At 31.4% G+C, this 22,421-nt stretch overlaps 2 protein-coding genes across 2 annotated transcripts; one reads left to right on the top strand and one right to left on the bottom strand.

Annotated features, from left to right (window-relative positions):
• Positions 1–328: 328 nt before the first annotated feature.
• On the top strand, positions 329–4,107 carry LOC8274838 (ran guanine nucleotide release factor). Its single transcript, XM_015722390.3, has 9 exons — positions 329–488; positions 591–706; positions 793–828; positions 1,454–1,591; positions 1,899–1,985; positions 2,936–2,983; positions 3,062–3,138; positions 3,450–3,639; positions 3,868–4,107. The coding sequence occupies exons 2-8, from the start codon at positions 632–634 to the stop codon at positions 3,598–3,600; spliced, it is 612 nt and encodes a 203-aa protein (XP_015577876.1). The 5' UTR covers positions 329–488; positions 591–631; the 3' UTR covers positions 3,601–3,639; positions 3,868–4,107.
• A 4,062-nt stretch (positions 4,108–8,169) lies between these two features.
• Positions 8,170–18,874, bottom strand: LOC8274837 (NEDD8-activating enzyme E1 regulatory subunit AXR1). The gene is made up of 15 exons (XM_002524140.4): positions 18,624–18,874; positions 16,964–17,136; positions 16,710–16,873; positions 16,246–16,356; positions 15,801–15,880; positions 15,460–15,610; positions 15,278–15,371; positions 12,971–13,059; positions 11,464–11,537; positions 11,208–11,370; positions 9,918–10,003; positions 9,198–9,281; positions 8,913–9,093; positions 8,663–8,757; positions 8,170–8,574 (listed from the first exon to the last, which is right to left on the bottom strand). Exons 1-14 carry the CDS (start codon positions 18,659–18,661, stop codon positions 8,674–8,676), a joined length of 1,572 nt encoding a protein of 523 aa, XP_002524186.1. The 5' UTR covers positions 18,662–18,874; the 3' UTR covers positions 8,170–8,574; positions 8,663–8,673.
• Between the last annotated feature and the right edge of the window lie 3,547 nt (positions 18,875–22,421).

Here is a 22,421-nt window from a genome sequence, read left to right as displayed (position 1 = left end):
TCAATTTATAATTCTAAAAAATATATTTAAATTTTTAGAGTAATTCTTATGATAGTAGGGTGAAAAAAATAATTTGTAGTAATTAAATGACTAAATATAAAATTATTTTTAATACTAATTAATTTATATTTTTTCAAAATAGTTAATATAATTTTTAATATTTATATAATTATTATTTTTTAATAGTTTTTTATATAAATTTATTATAATTTAAATAAATAACTTGAAAATTATAAAAAAAATTGCCGTGAAGAAAAGAAAGCAGTTAAATCCTTTACAAATTTATATATATACATAGATATATAGATTTTACCCCAGCTATAGTTGGCTTCTTTACAAAGCAGGAGTCGCGTCATATATACGCTCCAATACTAGCCTATATAAACCGGAGAAAAGAGGAGGAAAAAGAAAAGAAAAAAGAAAAAGAAATACCCGCCAAAAGTTTAGAAACTTCTTTAGCAGTAAACTACACGAATTCTCGATTACGGGTACGCAATTATTCTTCATCATAATTTGGCTTTCGTTTAGTATCTGTTATGTGTTCTTTTTTCTTCTTTCAATGGTTGTAATGTGTAATTTCTAATTGACAGGTCTAGATTCTTTTGTTAGCCGCCATCTTTAATCCACTAAAATGCCTGAAGATTCTTACACAGAGCGACCTTTGTTTGGCGGTGCAATCACTACCAGTTTCCCTCTTCGATTTCAGGTTACCTAACTTTTTGTATTATCATTTTGCCTGTTTACCCTTTCTCCCAACTTTATTTATTGATTAAGCGGTAACGAAATTTGCAGGATGTGAGCAATATTCGTCAAGTTCCTGATCATCAGGTTTGCTTTAATTATTTATATAATTTTATTTTTTGCCGAGAGCTCGTGATATACATGAATATGGTAAAAATGAAAAGAAAAAACAACTAAATTTTCTGATACATAAATAGGACATTTATACTTAATCACTTTCATATTGAAGAAAGGCACTGTTGGGCAAGTACGCAGAAGAGCGTTCGTATTCTAATCAGCTTTCTCAAGGTGATAAGAGGCCTAGTTAACAGGAAAAGTGAATTGGTTCGACCTAGCTATCAATATAGGCTAACTCAAAGTATCATACCTCTTTCATGACCATCACTTTGTACAGTATTACATCCTGGCTAATATTGTTATTATTAGTACTTGGACGATTTTTTGAAATGGATTTTGACCTCTTCCATCAACTTTGGATATTCATTTGGTTCACTACATGGCTTATTTTCAAAAAAAGAAGCAAACAGGGCGAATTAGAATTTTTACATTTATGCTTAATGCTTATTGTTATTGTTGGCTCCTCTTTTTATTGTGGTATTTATGTATTGATTTATACTTTGCGAACAATTATTCATGTAGTTAATGTTCTTTTTCTTTTTCTTTAAAAAAAAAATGTTATTGACTACTTATTGATTCTTTTGTGGTTGTGAAGGAGGTATTCGTGGACCCTGCTCGTGATGAAAGCTTGATCTTTGAGCTTTTGGATTTTAAGCATGACATTGGCGATAATGGAAGTGCTACCTGGTTTCTTCAAGACCTTGCTAATGAACAAGATGCTGAAGGATGCACGGTTAAAACCTGTTTTATGTTTCTTTTTTTATTTTTATCTGTTCATAACATGGATTAATCTTGGTCAGTATCATATATGTACATTTGATATCCTTGGAAATTCTATTGTTTATTTGCTAAGCTCATGACGTTTTCCTATATTGTTTTACGTTTTCTTGTTCACTGTGTATGTGGCAGTGTGCAAGAATTTCGTTTTCTTTTTTCATGGAAATATCGGTGTTCTTTTTTAAATTTTAGCCAAGTTCCTTTTGACTCTTAGGATCCTTAGTTTCTAAATTTACTCTTTTTTGTTTTGCTGCTACATACAGCTAATTGAGCAATCAGGAGTAGTTGAGGCCCCTGGCTTGCTTTACAGAGACAATCCAACTGTTGTTTCTACTGCTGTGGGACAAATGGTATGTATTATATCTAGCGAAGTTATATTGTTGCTTACTGGATCTTTTCCTTTTCTTCTACAAGTCTCCTAACTGTGCTAAAACCTGCCTGTTTAAGTTTAACGTGCTGTTGTTGATAAACTTTTATTTGCTTAGCTATTTTGGATGATCATTTGTATCATCATATATGTAGTATCATATATTCATGCCCCTTCCAACTTGCATTTGGTTGGCATCTGCACTTATCTAAATAAAGGACTGAGGTCTTCTGAAATGTGTCTCATTAGGAGCATGAATCTCTTTAGGTGGTTTGGTTTTTATTAGGCTACTACTGGTGTAATCTTTGGGCAATTAAAAACAAATGTTATACGAAGGGGCTTATTTCAAGGAAAGGGAATAGTGGGAACATAATTTATTAAAACAAAAATGAAAATGGAAAAAGGGAGAATGGTTTAGAAAGTTTGTGACCTGTGTAATTGCAATAGCTGAACTAATGAGACAGCGTATGGAATTAGTCATAAGTTATGTTCAATTTTTCTCCAAATACAACTTTGAGGATGTGGAGATGTGATGATAACTTGGGGTCTGGATAGTGTCTACTTCTTTGCTTTAAATTTTTTGCCTCATAATGGCCGTAGGCTTTTAGAGTTTCTCAATTAAACAAGGGTATTTTGTCTTCAATGTTGTTACTCTTATACGAAAACTATGCAGCTAAGCTTTACTTGTTTATGAAAGATATGTGGATGATGGTAATGGGTTTACTTCTAGAACAATGGCCATCCACGTTCTGCGTATTAGTGTGTGGTCTGGTAATTGTTTCATATATACTTATGGGGCCGTCTTTTCTTAACTGCCTTACCTACATTGGTATAAAGTTTTGAGGGACTTGTCCTGCATGTCTTTTTTCACTTAAGCCTTCTAATCTGTTTCTGCTCATCTTTTGCTCTATTTACAATTTGATGTGTACACAGAATATTTCCAAGGGAAGACAAGGAAGGGAAGCACAAAATGTTGTAAGGGTAAGTCTCTGTATGTTCTCTCTCCATTCTCCGAGTGTTTTGAAATGTTAAACACAATGTCTTGATGTATTCATGCAGGTTTATTTGGCAAATATACGTCTTAAGGGAGTTAGCTCAGATGTGCTGATAACTGCCTACGAACCTGTCCTAATACAGTAAGTAACATATTGCAGTAGGAAGTTTTTTTCTGTACTTTTGTGGGTATGCAGTACGAATTTTCTCTTATGTTTTTTTTGTCTGAATAATATAATAGGAGGAATTCCCAGTTATGTGATTTTTAGAGTTATTCCTGTCCATAAAATGTTTACGCAGTAATGAAATTAGATAACTTGAAGACCTACTTTAACCATCTAGGTAAAGGCCCGCGGGCTTTTCCTTTCCAGTGTGAATTTTCATTCATGCCTATTTTATCTGAGGGCCAAAAGCTAGGCGCCTGTTCCTCTTACATTTGGCTGTGTGTTTGCAGTCCTTTGAGTGAAACTGCTAGAACAGTTGGTGCTGGTATGGCAATTCCTGCTGCACAATCTGGATTCCTGCCAATGTCTGAGGTCTTTAAGCTTGCTGTCTCTACCTTCAAAGTGAATGACTGGAATCTTTTTGGCAGTGCTGCTGTCTGAATATGTTCCATGGAGCAGCTTCTCCAAAGCCATACAAAGGTAATATATATTTTGGATCAGCGAGTAGTTCTCTATTAATTTTTTATGCGTTATATTAATATTTCATATAAAATAATAATGATATTAGGTGTGCAAGAAAAATAAAAATATAAGATTCTTTTTTTCATGAAAACTAGATATATTTTTATACTTTTATTTACTTATATATTTGAACCGTCACTTAAATAAGTTGAATTTAAGTTTATTAATTGCTGTCGCCTTCTGCAGGTATATTGTCTGCTGTTCTGTCGTATTAATGTATTTGCAGGTGTTGAGTTGAGGACTACTATTTTGCATGTATTCCTTTTTATTTTTTTCTGTAGTGCTGCCTGCTTCAGGTTTATTGTATTTATTTCAATTGTTTTGTGGAGGTTTATAGTTATTTTCACATAATATTGTGATGCTTAAATTCTTTCTTTCTTATAGATGTAATTGGGAGCCTAACGGCTTTCATAGGTTATATTTCAATCTTTCTCTTTTAATTTATATTAATAAAAAATGACTAATTTTATCACAGAGAAGAGTTAAATTTAAGAGTTTCTATTTTTGCTATTTAGATATATTATTCTATCTATATTTATATATTCATAGAGAATTTTGAGATAAAATATTTTGATGTGTTTTAACGTATAGATTTTTTGTTATAATATGTGTGCTTATTATTTTTTATATATGAAATCTATATTTGTATAATTTTATAATTTTATTAGTTTATGGATTAATAAATAATTTTTTAATTAGATAATAATTTTAAGTCTAAAAGGATATTATTTAATTATATTTTAAATACTCTATTATATTAATTAACAAAATAATACTATTAGACAATGTAATTAATTTTAGTAAATAATATTTTATATTTTTAATATTGTATTAACTACTAATTTAGTTTAATTATTTAATGATATCTAATTCTAAAAATAGTAATGTCAATTATATTTATATTATTAGTCTTATATAACGTTCAAAATTTGATTGATAAATATTTTAAAAGAAACGTATATATTGTATTAATTAAATTTTAAAATATAAATTTTTAGAAAAATCTATTTTAATATTGTTTTAAAATATTATAAATAATTATAAAATATTAAAAATTATATTAAATTTAATTTTTACTATTATTTATGATTAAAATAATTATAACAGTGTTAGATTTATTAAATCTTTGCATTGAGAAATATCAACCGAGCACTCTTCTAAAAAGAATCTCAAACATTCTCTTCTTTTTTGAGAAAGGAAGAAAGAGATTATATTAAAATGAAAAAACCTTACTGCGGTTCCGGACAATTAAAGGATGGACGATAGAGGGAACATTCTTAACTAAAAAATAAGAATAATTATAATGCAAACTAGGGAAAGCTAAAGCATGAGCAACGATGTTATTTTCTTTGGGAGTCCATGACAGAATGGCAGAGCTGAAACGTGACAGAAGATGATTCACGTCCAACGCTAGAAGACCAGAGTAGGATCCACTTTGGTGCGGTGCCTTAACAAGAGTAACCACATTCAAGCAATCTACTTCAATATCCAGATGAGTGAGTGACAGATCGAGAGCAAACATGAGACCAAAATAAGGGTTTGAAATTCTACCACTTCTGGGTCACAAGACATTGGCGAGAAAGAAAAAGCTGACCCAATAACATCACCATTCCAATCCCTTGTGATTACACCACCAAGCCCTGCTCCTACATTATCCCTTACTGATGCAATTGAGTTTGTATTTCCCCATTAATGAAGCTTTCCAAATCGAACCAGAGTTGTTAGCATTGCGAGTTCTCACAGGGACAATATTAGCTTCATCAAAAGCATTCAACATAAACTAAAAACAATGTACAGATAGAACTTTATTCTCAGAACAATGTTTGTTCCTAGCATACCAAATTCCCCAAAATCACCTTGGAAAAAAATAAAAAATGAGAGGTTGTTAAACGAAGTTTATTCTCAAACATTTTCTTCTTGTTGAACTATTGAAACTCTATTTTCATGTGGAGAATGACATGTCTCAGATTAAATGGAAATGCCAGCGAATCGACACCTGTCATTTTAGGAGAAAATTAAAATTTCTTTTTCTTTTTTTTTTCCTTTTCTTTTAACACTAAGAAATAGACTTTCCATTGTATGATTAAAAAGTGTGCGAGATATAGACCCAAAGATTTAGGTAATTCAGGTCTTAGCTAAAATTTAAAAAGAATAAACTTCAGAAACGATAAATTTGGATATTAACATGAGAAATTAGACGAACAAATGAAACGAAATAGATTGCTAACGACAACAAGCCGATAGCAGCACAAAGAAATGGCTTTTTTTAAGGGAAATATTGTCTTTCTTTTAGCAGGTTATATTGTGTACTCCTAGCCGTTATAGTTTCGATTCTGTTTTCAATCAGTCAACTACACATCCTCTTAAAAGATTATTAGAAAAATTAAATTTTGAAATCTTTAAAAACGACAAAAATTTAAGATTAAAAACAATACATATGATAGTGTTTGATATGCAAACTAATTAAACGAGTAATCCCTTCAGTTAATTTCATGTACAAAAATGAAATGCCTTCTGTTTGCTAAATGGTTGGACGTTTCATTGAACTAGAGAATAAAAAAATTCACGGACACAACCTTTTCTAAAAGGATAATTATTTTTACGATCAAAAATCTCCTTTTTCTCTTTATTATTTTTTAGAAAGAAAAATATATTATTTTTAAAATAAATATATATATGCTTTCAATTTATTTTTAAAAACACTTTTCGATAACAATTTTTTATATTTTACAATGAGAAAAAATGATATGTCAAATCAATTTTACTTACTAACATAAAAATTAGTGAGTAAAAAATTTATTATATTTAGATGTAAAATATGTAACTGAATGTATATATGTGAGATTTTTAAATGATTATATTATTAAGTCTAGAATAAACTATTTTTGCTAATTCATTATTGTTATATTTTTAGCAAGTATAATCAATTTTTGACATCTTTTTTATCTTGAAATTTTTAAAATAAGTATTTTTGATAATAAATTAAAAGAATAATTTTAAAATTTTAAAACAATTGCGGTGAGATTATTAAAAACTGTCAATCTGTGATTAGCCTCTTTTATTATTTTAAAATTTTATCAGATAAAAAAACTAATTGAATGATACTCAAAGTTTATTTATTTTATCTTGTATTATTATGAATTTCTTTTCAAGATTTCGTCTAAAATAAAATAGTAAAAATATACTTAAAAAAATACCGAAATAATATTATTTTTAATTTATATTATTGTAAATTTAATTTTAAATTTTTTTAATTTTCATTAGTACAAAAAATACTAAAAAAAATTGCTTAAAAGATAGCAAAATTTATTATTTTAATTTGTATTACTATAAAATCTTTTTAAATTTCATTTAAAAAAAATATTAAAAGTATTATCTATAAAATATCAAAAAAAATCTTAAAAGATACCTAAAAAAGCCTTCTGCTCTCAGTGTCTAGGTACTTGCTAATACACCATCATCGAAACTTGTAGCTTAAACCTTTAACATAATTTACTCAAAATTCATTTCCTCAAGGTTTGTCATTTTCTTATTAGATTGATGTCTAAACTATTTTTTTTATTCAATTAAGTATTTAAGTCTGATTAAAAATATCAATATATCTCTATTGAATTTTAAAAATTAAAAATTATATAATTTTATTTTAAAATAATATCATTTTTCTCTTTTTTTATCCATTTTTATCACTATTATTTTAAAAAGAAAATTATTTGTTTATTGAGAAATTAAAAAAATAGTAAAATATATTTTTTTCATTCATTAAAATAATAATTTTAAAAATTAAATTCTATTTTTTTATTTTCTTACATTCACTTCAAAAAATAAAACATGTTCTTTCATTTTAAAACAATAAGAGAAAAGAGAGGAACACATTAATTGTTTTTCAAAAAAATAATTTTTTAAAATAAAGACGATAAGTAAATTTAAAAATATAATAATAATAATAATAATAATACAATAATTTATTTCTTTTAGCGCTAAAAGTAGATTTAATAAAAAAATAGAAAGAAGAGCGGAGAATAAGAGTAAGAGAAAAAAATAGAAAAGAATTATAAATAAAAATAAGTATCAGGTCATTTCATGTGTAAATTGAGTTAATTTATTAGTTTAATTTGTAAAAACTGTAAAACACACCATAACATATATATTAGCGGATCTGATCAAACAAAAAGAATAATTCAGACACTTAATTAAAAAATAATAATTCAAATACTGAAATTGAAAAAATTAAAAAGACATTAAATTCATAATTATTCCTTTTCATAATAGAATTCTCCAACATAATGTCCCTTGTATTTTACTTCATTATCTACAATCATTTTTCTTTTTTCTGATCATTCTTTCTTAGAAAATGGAGAAAATATCCTTTCAAATTGGTTACCTTAAAGATGCTTTAAAACAGAAAATTAAAATCTCCAAAACAGAAGCGGACAGTGAAGTTAGCAGTGCATTTTCAATGGGCAGGGAAGTGTCATCGGGGGGCAGTTCTCCTAGTTAAGAAGTCTTCACCATTATTAACAATATATTATTCCAAGAAGCTAAATGAAAACCTCAACTCAACAAGGATATTACCATTCAGTTATATTCTATGTTCTGTCCCTCAACAAAGATATGGGTCAAAAAAAGAAAGGGTGACAAGCCTCCTCAGACACTACATTCTCCCATTTCCTTTGGTACTATTCATTGTCTGTTTTCCTTTTCCTTCTTTTGCTTTGAGTTTACTTTTTTTAATCTTCCAAGTCTGATATCAATGACTAAATTACAAACACTTGTCACCCCAGAACTCCGCATAATACCATGAGCCTAGCAATGATACATAGAATGCCTCCAGTAGGTAATGTAATGATTGATACCTGCAAAAGGGTCGACTGCTCTATCCCTTGAAAAGAGCATCTGCCAACAGAAATGATGAGGCAAATATAAGCCTCGACACAGAAACCATGATTGTTTAGTAGGCATTAAGGGAAAAACTGCAACTTACTTTGATGCATTCTACAGCGCCAATAATTGGGATTTGTGATCAATGCCATTGAAAATGAAGGTCCCAGGAATGGGAACAAACTGTCTTGTTATTAGCTGAAATGAACAGAATAAATGCAATCTTAGAATGATAAGGTGTAACATCAAAGTTAATTCAGATAGCCAATACCTTGAAGTGGAGATTAAAACAAATTAATGATAATAAGTTACAGCTCAATAACAAACTGTGTTAAAGAAAGTCGCAAAAATACCTTGATCACTTCTTGAGATGCAACTCCCCCAATGAAGGCAGCAACTGCATGAAGCTCGGAAGCACCAAACCTGCACATTTCATTGATAAGGTCCTCAGTCAAGGGTGAGCCGTTGCAACCCAAGTCACTAAGCAGACTGACAGCCGTAGTTTTCAATCGAGATATATCTTCATCCATTGCCCTACAAGACACCAATCATAGAGTTGCAAACAGAGAGCAATTTATTAGTCCAATAAAATAGTTGTTAAAGAACAAAAAGTCACTGATTTAGGCCTCAGTTATTACCCATCAAACTGCCCTGGAAAACTGTTATAATTAGCAGCAAAACGGTCAACAGCTCGAAGCAGGATATAAAACCCCATGGCAACACTGCAAGACAAGCGGATTGAAATATAATTCTGAAAGCAAAATAGTTGCTCATAGATAATATTATATGCCCCTTTTCTTTTCTGAACCTCAGATGAAACCATATTCTTTTTTCCTTTTCCTTTGAAGAAGACAGAAGAAAATGTGGCAAAACATTCAATCTCCCACTTGCTATAGTTGCATGCAACTTGACTTCTATAAGCTAAGATTTTACTCAGACATGAACAGCACATAATATAATCAAAGGAGAGGAAAATAGGAGGATAAAGAACAGGAAATCTATGTGTTGCAAGAATACATCTTCAACTTGACAAACAGATTGCCCAGGAATCTGCAAAATCAACCTTAGATCCCGCAAGCAAAAGATTAAGGGAAGCAACAGGAGTTGAAAATGATTTTGTTGATTCGTTGATGATTTCTGGTACTCAAAATAGATACCATTGTATTTTAGGATTAAGTTCCTTGCAACGCATGAGTGGATAGTGCACATGCAATTTGATCAACTCTTGTGCATTGCATGGAAATTTGACATTTGGTTTGGCATCCAGACATTCATCCATGTTCTAAGAAGTTTCAAACATAAAAACGTAGAACATAATTTCTTGAAAAATATCTCGATCAAAACATAATTTATGTCACCTGTAATCCTCATCAGTTAAATACTTTTGCAACTGTGGTAGGGAAGGATTGTTGAACTCATCCTCAATAAGGCGATACCTGCAAACCTACAAGGTAAACTTTGAGAAATCTTGCAGCAACACCTAATCAAAGAGTTTAAATGGCCTTCCTAAAGAGGTACAAGAAAATGACACATGATCTCAGACAATAGCCTAATGTTACATAAGACCATCACTTGCAGGAAATAAAAGGGCACATGGTGTTAAGGAGGCAAAATAATATAATTACAGGAGGAATAGCCACAAAGACTGTCATGTCACAGTAATCACCTTCCTTTTTATCAGCCTTAATTAACAGTAATGGCTGTTACCCCCTATAAAAACCTGCTTTTTTAGCAGCCAGCCAACACAGCACTTTTTCCCCCTCCAAACAGACATTCGAGCACTCAACCCTATAATTCACGCATAAACATAATTTAGAATTAATTTTTAACCCTATTTCTAATAATTCTTGCTTAATGTCTAGTGTCTAACCTTATTCTTAACAATCCATATCTTTACTTCTGCAGCAACCAACTCCCTTTTTGACCCTTACTTAAACTCATACACTCAAACTTCTTATTAGAAATTTTAACATGACAACCTATATAAAAACCCTCCTGGTCACTTTAGATCTTTCTTTCTATGTTTTGCACTAATTATTGAAGTTTGGCAAAGAAAGAATGCATAATCATAGATTCAATTTTTTATCCTCGTTAGTTAGGTGCATTTAATCAACTTGAATAGTTATTCATGTAATGCATTTTAAATTTTCACAGAAACATCTCATAGCAGTGGATCGTAACTATTATGTTACAACTATGACGGCCGTGATTCAAAATTTCAAATCCATGATACAGCATCAGCTCTTAATAATTGCAGCTATAGGACTCTAATTGCATGGTTAACTAAGGGAGTTTTTGAGAGATGTTTTTTTCAGTAATTTCACTGTAACTAATAACAGGTACATAATCCTACTTATGGAACAAAGACCCCGAAACTGTTTGGACTTTCTTACAAATGGATAGTTGACAACTAACAAACTGATTAGAAGAAAATATACTAAAAATTTAAGTTATTTAGATAAACATACATCTTATTGTATAGCAAGGAAAATCATCAATGCGTGTACTTTAACAAGAAATGCTTAAAAGATAATCAGGCATGGCAGTGGAAGGTTATTTATCATACGAACAATTACAATTAGTACCAGAAGGGGCAGGTCTAATCAATAAAATACTAAAAGCAAACTGTCTGCACCTTAAGAACTTACCTTTAGTTTTCTAGCATTCTTGCAGAAGCATTTTATCATTGCCTTTGAGATGCTATTAGGATCTCTTCCTATTTTCTTCAGTATGTTCCGCACTCGTTTTTCAATAACAAGAAAATCAGCCTCGGCTTTTGCTTGGTAGATCTTCTGCAAATTTACATACAGCCTGCAGAAGATATAATACAATTCTTATATAGGCAAATTCTGTATTCTTCTCAGAATTTGAATTAAATATAAGTTTTACAAATTAGTTACTCACTCTGTTGAAGATGTCATATCTGGTATTGAACCCTCAAGAGGTGCCTCGCCATCACCTTCATTCACAATGAACTCCTAGAAATGTTCACAGTAACTTCAAAATATCAAAATCACATCAAATGGAGTGGGAATGTCTGATCAGAAAAATGCATGTATGATTCAATCATGGAACTAGATCTCATTTATGAACAACAAGGTACAAGTCAAAAAGAACATGAGCCAAAGATGGTAGCAAAGATCATTGACATAGCTCTAAGAGAAGTGGGGATGGGTGGAAAAATATGAAGATTAGAGCTGTGTAGAAGTTGTCAGATCCTGTCAATATTGATTTATGAAGATGAACAAAAAGAACAAATGTATGAGACAACTCAAGATATCCACTACCAATTCCAATCCCCCAATCATTCTCCCGTTTCACTCTTTACAAGTCCAAGTGTTGTGCCCCCTTAAAATATGTCTGAAACAACTTTGGACAGTGGAAAAGTCAGAGTTAAAAATGGAAACAAAGAAAGGGGAGTCATAATTCTTTTCATCAATTGTCCAGATGAAGAGAAAACAGAAGGGGTGAGAGGAGTAAAATTAGTTTACAATGTAAGAAGTTACATTTATATCCAAGAAATTTCAATCTTTTTGTAATTAACTATAAGGAAAAATAACTTGTTTCGAACATAGTCAATCTCAACCAACTTCGACGAAGTTGGAGGAAATTTTTGGTGCGTGCACGCACTTATTTGCACTCCACTTTGTCATCATTTTCTCTTGCTCTTATTTATCCTATCTCAAGTGTCACACAAGTGAAAATGTTAGCACTCCAGAATTCTTCTATCCTCTTTCAATCCCCTCAGTTACACATCTTCCTCCCAAACATGCCATTAAACATCAAATGATTACATCGAATAGTTTCCACGACTACCACAAAAAGTAATAATGTTCTGCTACATGCTATTGCATGATAGCTTATCTTTTACCTCAAGCCACATGCATGTCGATGCAACAAGTAAAAATCCTTAAATCAGTCCCAAGGACTCTAAATATTTTTGGTGCGTGCATGCACCATTTGTACTCCACTTTGTCCTCATTTTCTCTTGCTCTTATTTCTCCTATCTCAGCTGTCACATAAGTGAAAATGTTAGCATTCCAAAATTCTTCTATCCTCTCACTCCGCTCAGTTGCACATCTTCCTCATGAACATGCCATTAAACATCAAACGATTACATCCACTAGTTTCCATGACTACCAACAAAAGAGTAATAATGTTCTGCTACATGCTACAAATAAATGATTGGTTATATATATATAGATTGCATAGTAGCTTATTTTTTACCTCAAGCGACATGCATGCCAATGCAACAAGGAAAAATCCTTAAATCAGTCTTAAGAACTCTAAACAAGCAAATGACTTTCCATCAAAACGATTACAAGAATTTGAACATGAGCACTCTTAGTTATGTTTAACAGAGCAAACTGAATATCCATATCAAAGACACAGTAAGGCTATAATTTGTCACCTTTAAAGCAGCCACCATCACCCAAAAGTTAGATGAACTAGAATCAAGGTCAGCACGGTTATCACTAATTATCTGCTGCAGATCTGGACCTAAGATGCACAAGAGAGAGGCAGAAGTGTAAGAAACTAACCGGCATTCACATAAAATCAAATGGTATTTTGATTTCCTATTATTACTACATAGATGTCAGTCAAACCAATTAAATAAAATTGATAACAAAATCAAATTAAAAATTGGAAAAGAAAAGGAACCCCCATTAATTATATTAGCTACTTGACGAGTGGCAATGGAGTATCTTTAGCATTTTGTTTGTGGAAGAACACCATTTGCTGGAAGAATATTACAGTGCTAACCAGACCATCCCAATAAGTGCTAGAACCAAGCAGTTAACAGGAATACTAGGTGCATTACTGTTTCTCCATGTAAGATAAGTGGACATACGAATGTAATGTCTCTCTCCTCTTCTCTCCCTTTTTTCTATTTCTCTTTCGATGTAGGTATAGAAACTTCTCATATTCATATAGGAACCCAGCAAGTTTGTAATTAAGCTTAGTTGGTTCAGGTGTAAAGCCTTCTACTAGAAATTTACCTAACATGAATGCATACTGAGGGAATAGGAAAAAGAATTCAGCCCATCTCAACAAACTACCTCCTAAAGAAAAATATGGTGCAGATTAATAATATGTCCAGAAAGGCCAGATTCAAGGACCACAAAATTTGGATAATTACTTAATTAATTAGATTCTGACTTGCTATAATTTAGATTATTAAGTCACTGGATGTAATCCATAAGCAGGCTCCACGACATGCCACTCCAGGGTCTTCTTTTTCATTGAGTAAATATATATGATGTTTGATCATCAGGTGGTCTCAAGTTCTGAAGTGATCTCTATTAAAGTCCAAGTTCAGAAATTTCTGAAAGTTTCTATATGAGGTTTTCTCATGCGTTCTTCAGAGTATGGAGTTCAAAAGGAATTACTGCAGAAGCAGAATTCCTGATTAAGAAAGACAAAATTTACTCCTGCGATTTTAGCAACTCAATGAATCCTCTGACTTAATTGCTTGTCTGGAATAGAAAAAAAGGTGGTGTCTCCTCCTAAGACACCCCGAACTGCCCTGATAACTAAGCTCAACAAAGCAAAAGTGAAGGAGATTATAAGCTGTTTAAAGAGTATAAAGGGATAAATCCTTCAACTTTTATCTATGCTTCTGATGTATTGCAATAAAAAAGCAAGGGAATAGAAGAAAGAAATGGACATCCAAGAAATTAAAGAAAGTATACAAGAAAATGTTGAAAATGGAAACTGCTTCATAGCTGAGAATACCTAAGAGTTGTTGAATGCCCCGCAAATTTGGAAGATAGAAAACCCAATTAGGAAGACTATAAAGTTAATATAAATTAAATGTTCCAGAACATCATGAAGCAAAGAACTTTATGAAAGTTACCATACAAAGCAAGGCCACCACTGATTTTCTTTTCTATTTCTTTCGTTATATGAAACAAGGATGCCATTCATGAATGCATATAGATTCAGCCAGTACAAAAATTTAAGAATCAGAGAAGAATCCTTGTTCTTTTACTTTTTCTCCCCTCTTTCCCAGCTGGAGGAGATGCGGATTCATAATATGCTATGGCTAGAATCAAGAATCTTAATTTTCAGTAAGGACCACAAAATTAAAAGTTTGATTTATCAAAGTTGCATTCATATTGTCAAAATGATGAATACACCTATACTTGATTTATACAACCAGGAGTATCTAAAGAGATACCAAACTAGTTTCATACTGATTCCAATATAATAGGTTTATCTTGTAGTGAAAACTCCCAAGTGGTACCATTTGAAACTAGACCCTTAGGGACACAAGATAGGCTTGAAGGTCTATGTTGTGGTTTTACGTTTCAAATTAAGTCACTCAATATGCAGTCCATGAGGATTCTTTCTATACTATAACATTTCAGTCAAAAAAGGTTCGTAGTTATTCAATTAGTGAAGTGTAATATTTAGTGTCAATATGCAGTTCCAGGGTCTGCATTTATTAGTCCGAGTCTTGAAAGTTCTAAGAATCTTTAAATAAAGCTTAGTCATATGCTTCTGAGAGTATGTAAAGATAAAAAGTATATGATTTACTGCAGAATCAGTAGTGTATTTTCTAGGATTAGAACTATCATGGCTTGTCCAAAGATAGTCTCCTCCCACAGTTAAAAGGCAATCTGAAATTTCGTTCATTTATCTTAACTTTCTATAATGGTTTTTCAAATCATGGTCAAAAAATTTAAATTCCATGCTTCTGATGATTTTTACTCACTAATTCCTCGAGGAGCGAAGACTTTGAAAGAGGCCTCAGTAGCTTCTCTATAGTTGTCTTCATCCAATGCAATCATCCCAGCTTTGATAAGTTCCTAAATTATTCAAGAGCTCAGTAAGTTAGATAACCACACACCAATAGAAAGTGAATAAAGCACACGAGCTTTGAACCAAATTATGGACCTTGAACTGTTTTTTCTCATCCCTAGATGATGGAAGGCTACCACCATGAGCTTTAGCCCATTCATCAGCCATCTTAACAAGAATGATAATGTAAGGTGTGTGCTTATGGGCAACAGGATCTGCCACATTTAAGTCAATGGTTTCTGCAAAACTATTATAGGTAATTACAGGATAAGAAATCTCAAAATTGGTAATAGATAGAACACGGATAATTTCAGATGCAACCACCAACAGAAGAAAGAAAGAAAAGGAAAAAGGTAGACGCTTCTCGAATACAACAGAAGTGGAGCCTAAGAAGCACTAGTTTTTAAATATTATATACACACACACAATTCTTTTACCTTTTGAGCTCAGGCCATGGATTATTCAACCGAAGATCGTCAAGAAAATGATCAGGTTTTGACTCTATCACTGTATGCTCCTACAACGAAGAAGAAAGGTCCTTTAGCAACAACTAAAACAAACAGTCGATTCCCAGACAATATAGATTGTTACAACCTCACGTTCCTCTAACCATTGTAACCATTACATTCTTCAATAATCAATAGTTTGACCAACCATATATGTATTATTGGAATTTCATGCATCCCTGACTTGATATTGATTATTCCTCAAGAAAACATCTAAATCCATTATATCTGAGGGAAATGAAATATAGACATAGCCATAAAGGATTTCAGTAGGTCATTCATGAATTGTCCAGTACTCTCACTGATTCAAATAATTTTCTTGCAGAATGTGAAGATAATCATTACAATTCCCAATCAGAAAATTCTTATATATTACCTTCACACTGATTCTAACAAATCCAGCAAGGCCATAGGAGCGTGCAAATATCAACATAACATTTGCCTCCCTACATATCCTGTCAAGCTTTACCATTGAATCTTCCACCAGCTGCAAGTGATGCAGGAATTATATGGCAAAAATGTTGCACATACAAAATGAAGATTATAGAGACTATCACTAAAATAACAGATTGAATATTGCATAAAGAAGTTAATGGGATAAATTCTCCAAACTTAGACACTAGGAAAGGAACCGTGCAACAACTTTAAAGAAAATGGAGATTCCACAATTATAGCACTGACATGAGCTTATCAGAATATGAAGACAACAAGTTATGATCAAAACCAATATTACATGTTTGGGCAAGATATAAAAATAACATAGCAAACTGTACTGTGAGTCTACAGATAGTACATTAAAGGTAGTGAAATCAATATCGTTTAATCATATAATGCACAAACCTGAGTGGCTACTACCAAAGTGAACTGAGAAAAAAAAGATGGATTTGTCTCAATTAAAGCCTCAGGATGCTCTTCTATGAACTTAGCTTTGACAGCATCATTTAGCTCTTGAAGAAATGCACACACACATTTCGCTTTTGGTTGACCAACACTTGATTCATCCACTACCAAGAACTCACATAAGGTAGGATACAATAAGCATAGATAAAAACATAAACATACAAAAGTAGATGGATCTTAAATTGGAAATATACCCATGAAATTATTCCCAAGATCACCAGTTTCGACTTTAGAACCATCAATCACTGTGATAGATCCAATTCCACCAAGAACAAGATTTTTTAAGGTCTCGGAACCTGTTGGGCCACAGTTAAGTAAGCATATGCTTGCTTTCTCTAAAGCTGCCTGTCCTTGCTCACCCCATATCCTAAAAAATTTACAAACACACACTTTACCTTTTAATGAAAAGTGGAAAAATATTTGAATGCCAAAGAACAATGAATTGAGAAAGCTACCAAGCACCCACAATAAGTTCAATTTTTATGCATTCCTTTTCATTTCCATATATAAAAACTAACCAATTGCTATGTCTCTGCTGCATTATAAACAGTATCATAGTTTTGAAAATTCCACTAAATAAGTAATGCTTCTATTTAAAATAAAAAATCCTACTAATTACAAATGATGTGTTTTTATTCAAATTGACTTTTCATTTGCTTTTGTATGCTAACCAAAAAAGAAATTTATTACTAACAAGATTTCCAAATAAAAATAAACCAGATGTAAACTCAAATTACTTACAACAAGAATCAAGTAATAACAAATCAAAGAATTAACACTCAACATCACCAATAAGCAGTCTCCACCTAGTCAAAATCCCACTAAATCATATTTTTCTCAAAAGCAGATTTCATGGAAAAAGCCTGTTCTATCAGCTGCAGTAGTCTATCACCATCAGGACTAGCATTCTGGAACAAGACCCTACTCGTTTCCTACCAAATGTAATAAATTGCACTTACAAAAGCCATTCTCCTCCATTCACAACAAACTTTTCCCCAAAGTTTTCCTACACTGCCAGCTAACTTCTCTTGTCCAATAAAACCTTTGACGACCGATATAACTAGCATTTAAGTCCTCCAGACTTCTGTAGAAAAGAGACAATCAAAAACAGATGAGCAATACTCTCATCCTTTTGATTTCACCGGCTAGAAGTGGAACAGATATTAGCCCTCCATTTCTTTAATTTTTCCGTAGTGTTTAACTTCTTTTTAAGAGCAAGTGAAGCAGTAAAAGCTAAATCTACAGACTTTTGAAAAGGTTCCCGCTGGAGCTTGCCATGTACTAGCACTATAGATTTCCACATTGGGAGTTGACCTCTATTTAACAGAATCTTCCTCATTCTCATGGACTCGTTAATTCAAGTTAATGAAGTCCCAAGCTTGCAGTAAAGACTCATCAAATGGGTCTGGCAATGTCCAGGAATAAATCCTCCAAAGATCACAGACTTTGTTCCGCTTAGGCACATCAGAATCATGCACATTAACGCCTGGGAAATTTGTCAACCAAAGATTGACGTTGAATCCAAGTGTCAAACCAAAATGACAGATTCTTCCCATTCCCCAGTTTATACAGGAAGGGCCCTCCAAATCCAAGTTGAACTTTCATTGTTAAAATTCTTCTAGTTTATCAGAAGTGAACACTTACCATAACCATAATCAACTATAATTATCTCCAGAATAGTTTTTAAGTACAAATAACTGCTTTACACTCAAAATTGAACTGTGATTTGTATGAAAATATACACCCCAGCAGACTGCGTAATACACTAAACTAATTTGTTTTACAATTGGCAACGATATTAGAGTTGAGAGTTATGAATTTATAAAAGCTAGGTCAGACAGTGAAGATTAGTACCTGAGTTGACGATCGTATTTCGTTTTTGCCTCCGCCATTTGTGTTTGCCTTTCGTGTGTTTGGTTACTGTTCCAATATTTTTTCTGTCTTCAAGGCCGTTAAGCTTCTCGCTTGGCAGCTACGCAGTGCGCGAGTGACAAAGAATAACTAGCTTAGCGCTTTAAGAACGAAGAGGACAACTACAGAGATAAATATGAACCGATGTCGTTTTTAATGTGTTTTACTCGCCTCTCTCCTTTAACAGGAAAACGATTTGGTTTAGCCCAACATAATGGCACAAATTTCTCCAAATTTATGTGATATACGAAGTTTTTAAGTCTTGGATTTACAGCGGTATTGAAATTGGAAACTTTTAAAAAATATTCTAAAATCAACATCAAATATGTGTTTATATATGTAAATCTTTTTAAAAAAAATTATCTTTTAATTTTTTTTAAATTTATAGTGTAATTGTTTTTCAATTATTTTTTAATTATTTAAAAAACAATTAAAATCGTATTTTAAAAAAATTAAAAACTGTATTTTTGATATTAAAACATAATAAAAATTAAAAATTAATAAAAAAATAAAAAATATAAGTTTTTGTATTTTTTTTATTGAAATTATTGATATGGTATTTTACCATAGACAATAGTACAAATTATAAATAGATTAATAATTTTATTTTATTGATAATAAGAGTGTTTGTGCTATATGTTGCAGAACTTCATAGTAAATAATAATTGTATTTTTACTTGTTAAGAAAAATGAAATAAAAGCTTATAGATTATTTATATAGATAATGTATAAACTTTGGTAGAAAATGAAATATGATTGCAAATGTATAAGTCACAAAAATTATGAATTATGATGGATTTTTGGAGGAATTGAAACTTAATATTGATGCACGAATATCTCTTAATAGATTGTATGTAAATATACAAAGGAAAAGCTCACCCAATTACTGCAATGCCTATAATAATTCGATGCGCTACACACTCATCTGATTCTGGTACTCCATTACTAACAAAAACAACTATATGTAATAAGTTACCATGTCTACAAAGAAAATATAAAAATAAAGAAATTGAATTTCTTAAGATGTAAATTACATGATGATGAAAAATATGCAATTTTCAAACAGGTAATATAAACTAATGGAAATTATCATTTTATTAATTGCAATCACCAATTTATTTATAAAATCAGTAATTAATACATACATATTCTAAAAATAAAATGTATATAATATAGCCATAAATTTTCTATATTTGCTAAATTTATAATATTACACTCAAAAGATAATAACATATTATTATTAAAACATATCCCATTAAATGGTTAAATACTCAAAGTAAATAAATCAAAGATATAAAAAATATTTTCACACAATGACTACGTATATTAATAGTGATTGAACAGTTGAGAAGAGTAGAAAAAATTATAGATAAAAGAGTAGCTACAATTAGAGTTGAACAAAAAAATCATTTAAACTGATATCTAATTCGAAATCGATTAAATCAAATTAAAATTATGGGATAATCTAATCAATGGTTTAGATTTAGATTTCAATTTGTTTATAATTTTAGTTTTTGGTTCAGTTTTGATTTTTAAAATAAAAAACCACAATTTCCGATTAACTAACTAAAAGTGGGTTAAATGCCCTACTAGTACCAAACCTTGCTACTTATATCCATTTGGTACCAAACCTTTAATTTGTTTCTTTTTGGTACCCCTCCTACTATTTCTGTTACTTTTGCCGGTTCCAATGAGGAATCCGGCAGTTATTTGCTGATGTGGATACCGGATTTATAAAATACCACAGACCTGTTGCCATATGTGTTGCTGACTTCTTTGTTTTATCCTAATCAACAAATAAATAACCCTATTGAATATCAGCATGAACTGAATTAGCTGCCAAATCCAAATCCTACCCAGCTTTTCTCATCGACTCAATTAAAATCTTAATAAATTTGTATGTAGCTCTACAAATATCTTTTAACACAGAATTAAAAACAATAGCAGACCAGTGGAATTAGTAGTACTCCAATTATGAGAGGAATATCTAATTCGAAATCGATTAAATCAAATTAAAATTATGGGATAATCTAATCAATGGTTTAGATTTAGATTTCAATTTGTTTATAATTTTAGTTTTTGGTTCAGTTTTGATTTTTAAAATAAAAAACCACAATTTTCGATTAACTAACTAAAAGTGGGTTAAATGCCCCACTAGCACCAAACCTTGTTACTTATATCTATTTGGTACCAAACCTTTAATTTGTTTCTTTTTGGTACCCCTCCTATTATTTCTGTACTGATGTGGATACCGGATTTACAAAATACCACAGACCTGTTGCATATGTGTTGCTGACTTCTTTGTTTTATCCTAATCAGCAAATAAATAACCCTATTGAATATCAGCATGAACTTAATTAGCTGCCAAATCCAAATCCTACCCAGCTTTTCTCATCGACTCAATTTAAATCTTAATAAATTTGTGTGTAGCTCTACAAATATCTTGTAACACAGAATTAAAAACAATAGCAGACCAGTGGAATTAGTAGTACTCCAATTATGAGAGGAACCGTTTGTTATGTTGCTCCTGAGTATGGAGGCGGTGGTCTCTTATTAGATAAGTCTGATGTTTATAGTTTTGGAGTTCTTTTGTTAGTTCTTATTGCTGGTAGGCGTCCACTTCAGGTTACTAGTTCTCCAATGTCCGAATTTCAGCATGCCAATCTTATACACTGGGCTTGTCATCTTGCCCGTGCAAGAAAGCTTATTGATTTGGTTAATCAGTCTGTACAATGTTTGGATCAAAATCAAGCTCTGTTATGCATTATTGTTGCTCTTCTTTGTTTGCAGAAGTCCCCTACTCGTCGGCCTTGTATGAAGGAGGTCGTTGGAATGCTTATTGTTGCTTCCAGCTGATAAGGATGAGGACGATGATGAGCGGTTGCTACTGCGATTGATTAAAATAGAGATGGAGAAGAGCAGTAAACAACGGTTGCCTACAGAGATGAAGAAGAGATTTGATTTTGTTTTAAGAGATTAGGGTTATTTATTTGCTGACTAGGACAAACTAAAGGAGTCAGATGCAGCAACAGGTCTATGGTATTTTGTAAATCCGGCAGCCACATCATCAAATAACTGTCAGAATCCTCATTGGTACCAGCAGAAGTAACATAAATAATATGAGGGGTACCAAAAAGAAACAAATTGAAAGTTTAGTACCAAATAAATATAAGTGGCTAAGGTTTGGTACCAGCGGGGTATTTAACCCAACTAAAAGTATTATATCTTTTATATTTATTATAAATATATCTAAAATACTCTTATTTTCTTCTCTCATCAATATTGATGACTAAGAGCTACTTCCTTTGTCTTTAAATTTGAATTTTCTTAATGGGTATTCATGAGATATTTTTTCAGTAAATTTATATTCAAATATTTAGAATCTATGTACTTTTAATGTTGGGTCTATAACTTGTGTTGTAACTTCTAATTATATTTATTTAAACTGAAACTATTGTTTCTACTTAATATTTTTATGAAAATATTTGTTGAATAATTGTGAAGATTAAAAACCATGAAATGAGATTAACCAGTTCGAATGAATCGGTAATTCGATTTCAATTTTAAAAATAAAAAGACCAAAATAAACAATTTAGTCTTAATTTTTAGTTAATGGTTCGGTTAACCGAACTATAAGTACCCCTAGCTATAGTAAATAATAGCTAATAGTACACAATAATAGAAAAATAAAATTAGTAGCAATTGTAGTAACAAACAAAAATACGCCACTTTCACAAACAA

Source organism: Ricinus communis, chromosome 7 (assembly GCF_019578655.1).
Source record: "Ricinus communis isolate WT05 ecotype wild-type chromosome 7, ASM1957865v1, whole genome shotgun sequence".
NCBI lineage: Eukaryota > Viridiplantae > Streptophyta > Magnoliopsida > Malpighiales > Euphorbiaceae > Ricinus > Ricinus communis.
This window is presented reverse-complemented; position numbering and strand designations above follow the sequence as displayed.

Bases quoted from the DNA above. Each gene is read 5' to 3' on its own strand.
- LOC8274838 (XM_015722390.3), top strand. From the start codon at position 632: ATGCCTGAAGATTCTTACACAGAGCGACCTTTGTTTGGCGGTGCAATC. The intron at 1,592-1,898 runs GTTAAAACCTGT...TGCTACATACAG, and splicing joins AAGATGCTGAAGGATGCACG to CTAATTGAGCAATCAGGAGT. The intron at 3,139-3,449 runs GTAAGTAACATA...GTGTGTTTGCAG, and splicing joins TACGAACCTGTCCTAATACA to TCCTTTGAGTGAAACTGCTA.
- LOC8274837 (XM_002524140.4), bottom strand. From the start codon at position 18,661: ATGGCGGAGGCAAAAACGAAATACGATCGTCAACTCAG. The intron at 16,874-16,963 runs GTATATTTCCAA...AGTTCTTGGTAG, and splicing joins TCTTGGGAATAATTTCATGG to TGGATGAATCAAGTGTTGGT. The intron at 13,060-15,277 runs GTGAGTAAAAAT...TGTGCATCTTAG, and splicing joins CTTCGCTCCTCGAGGAATTA to GTCCAGATCTGCAGCAGATA.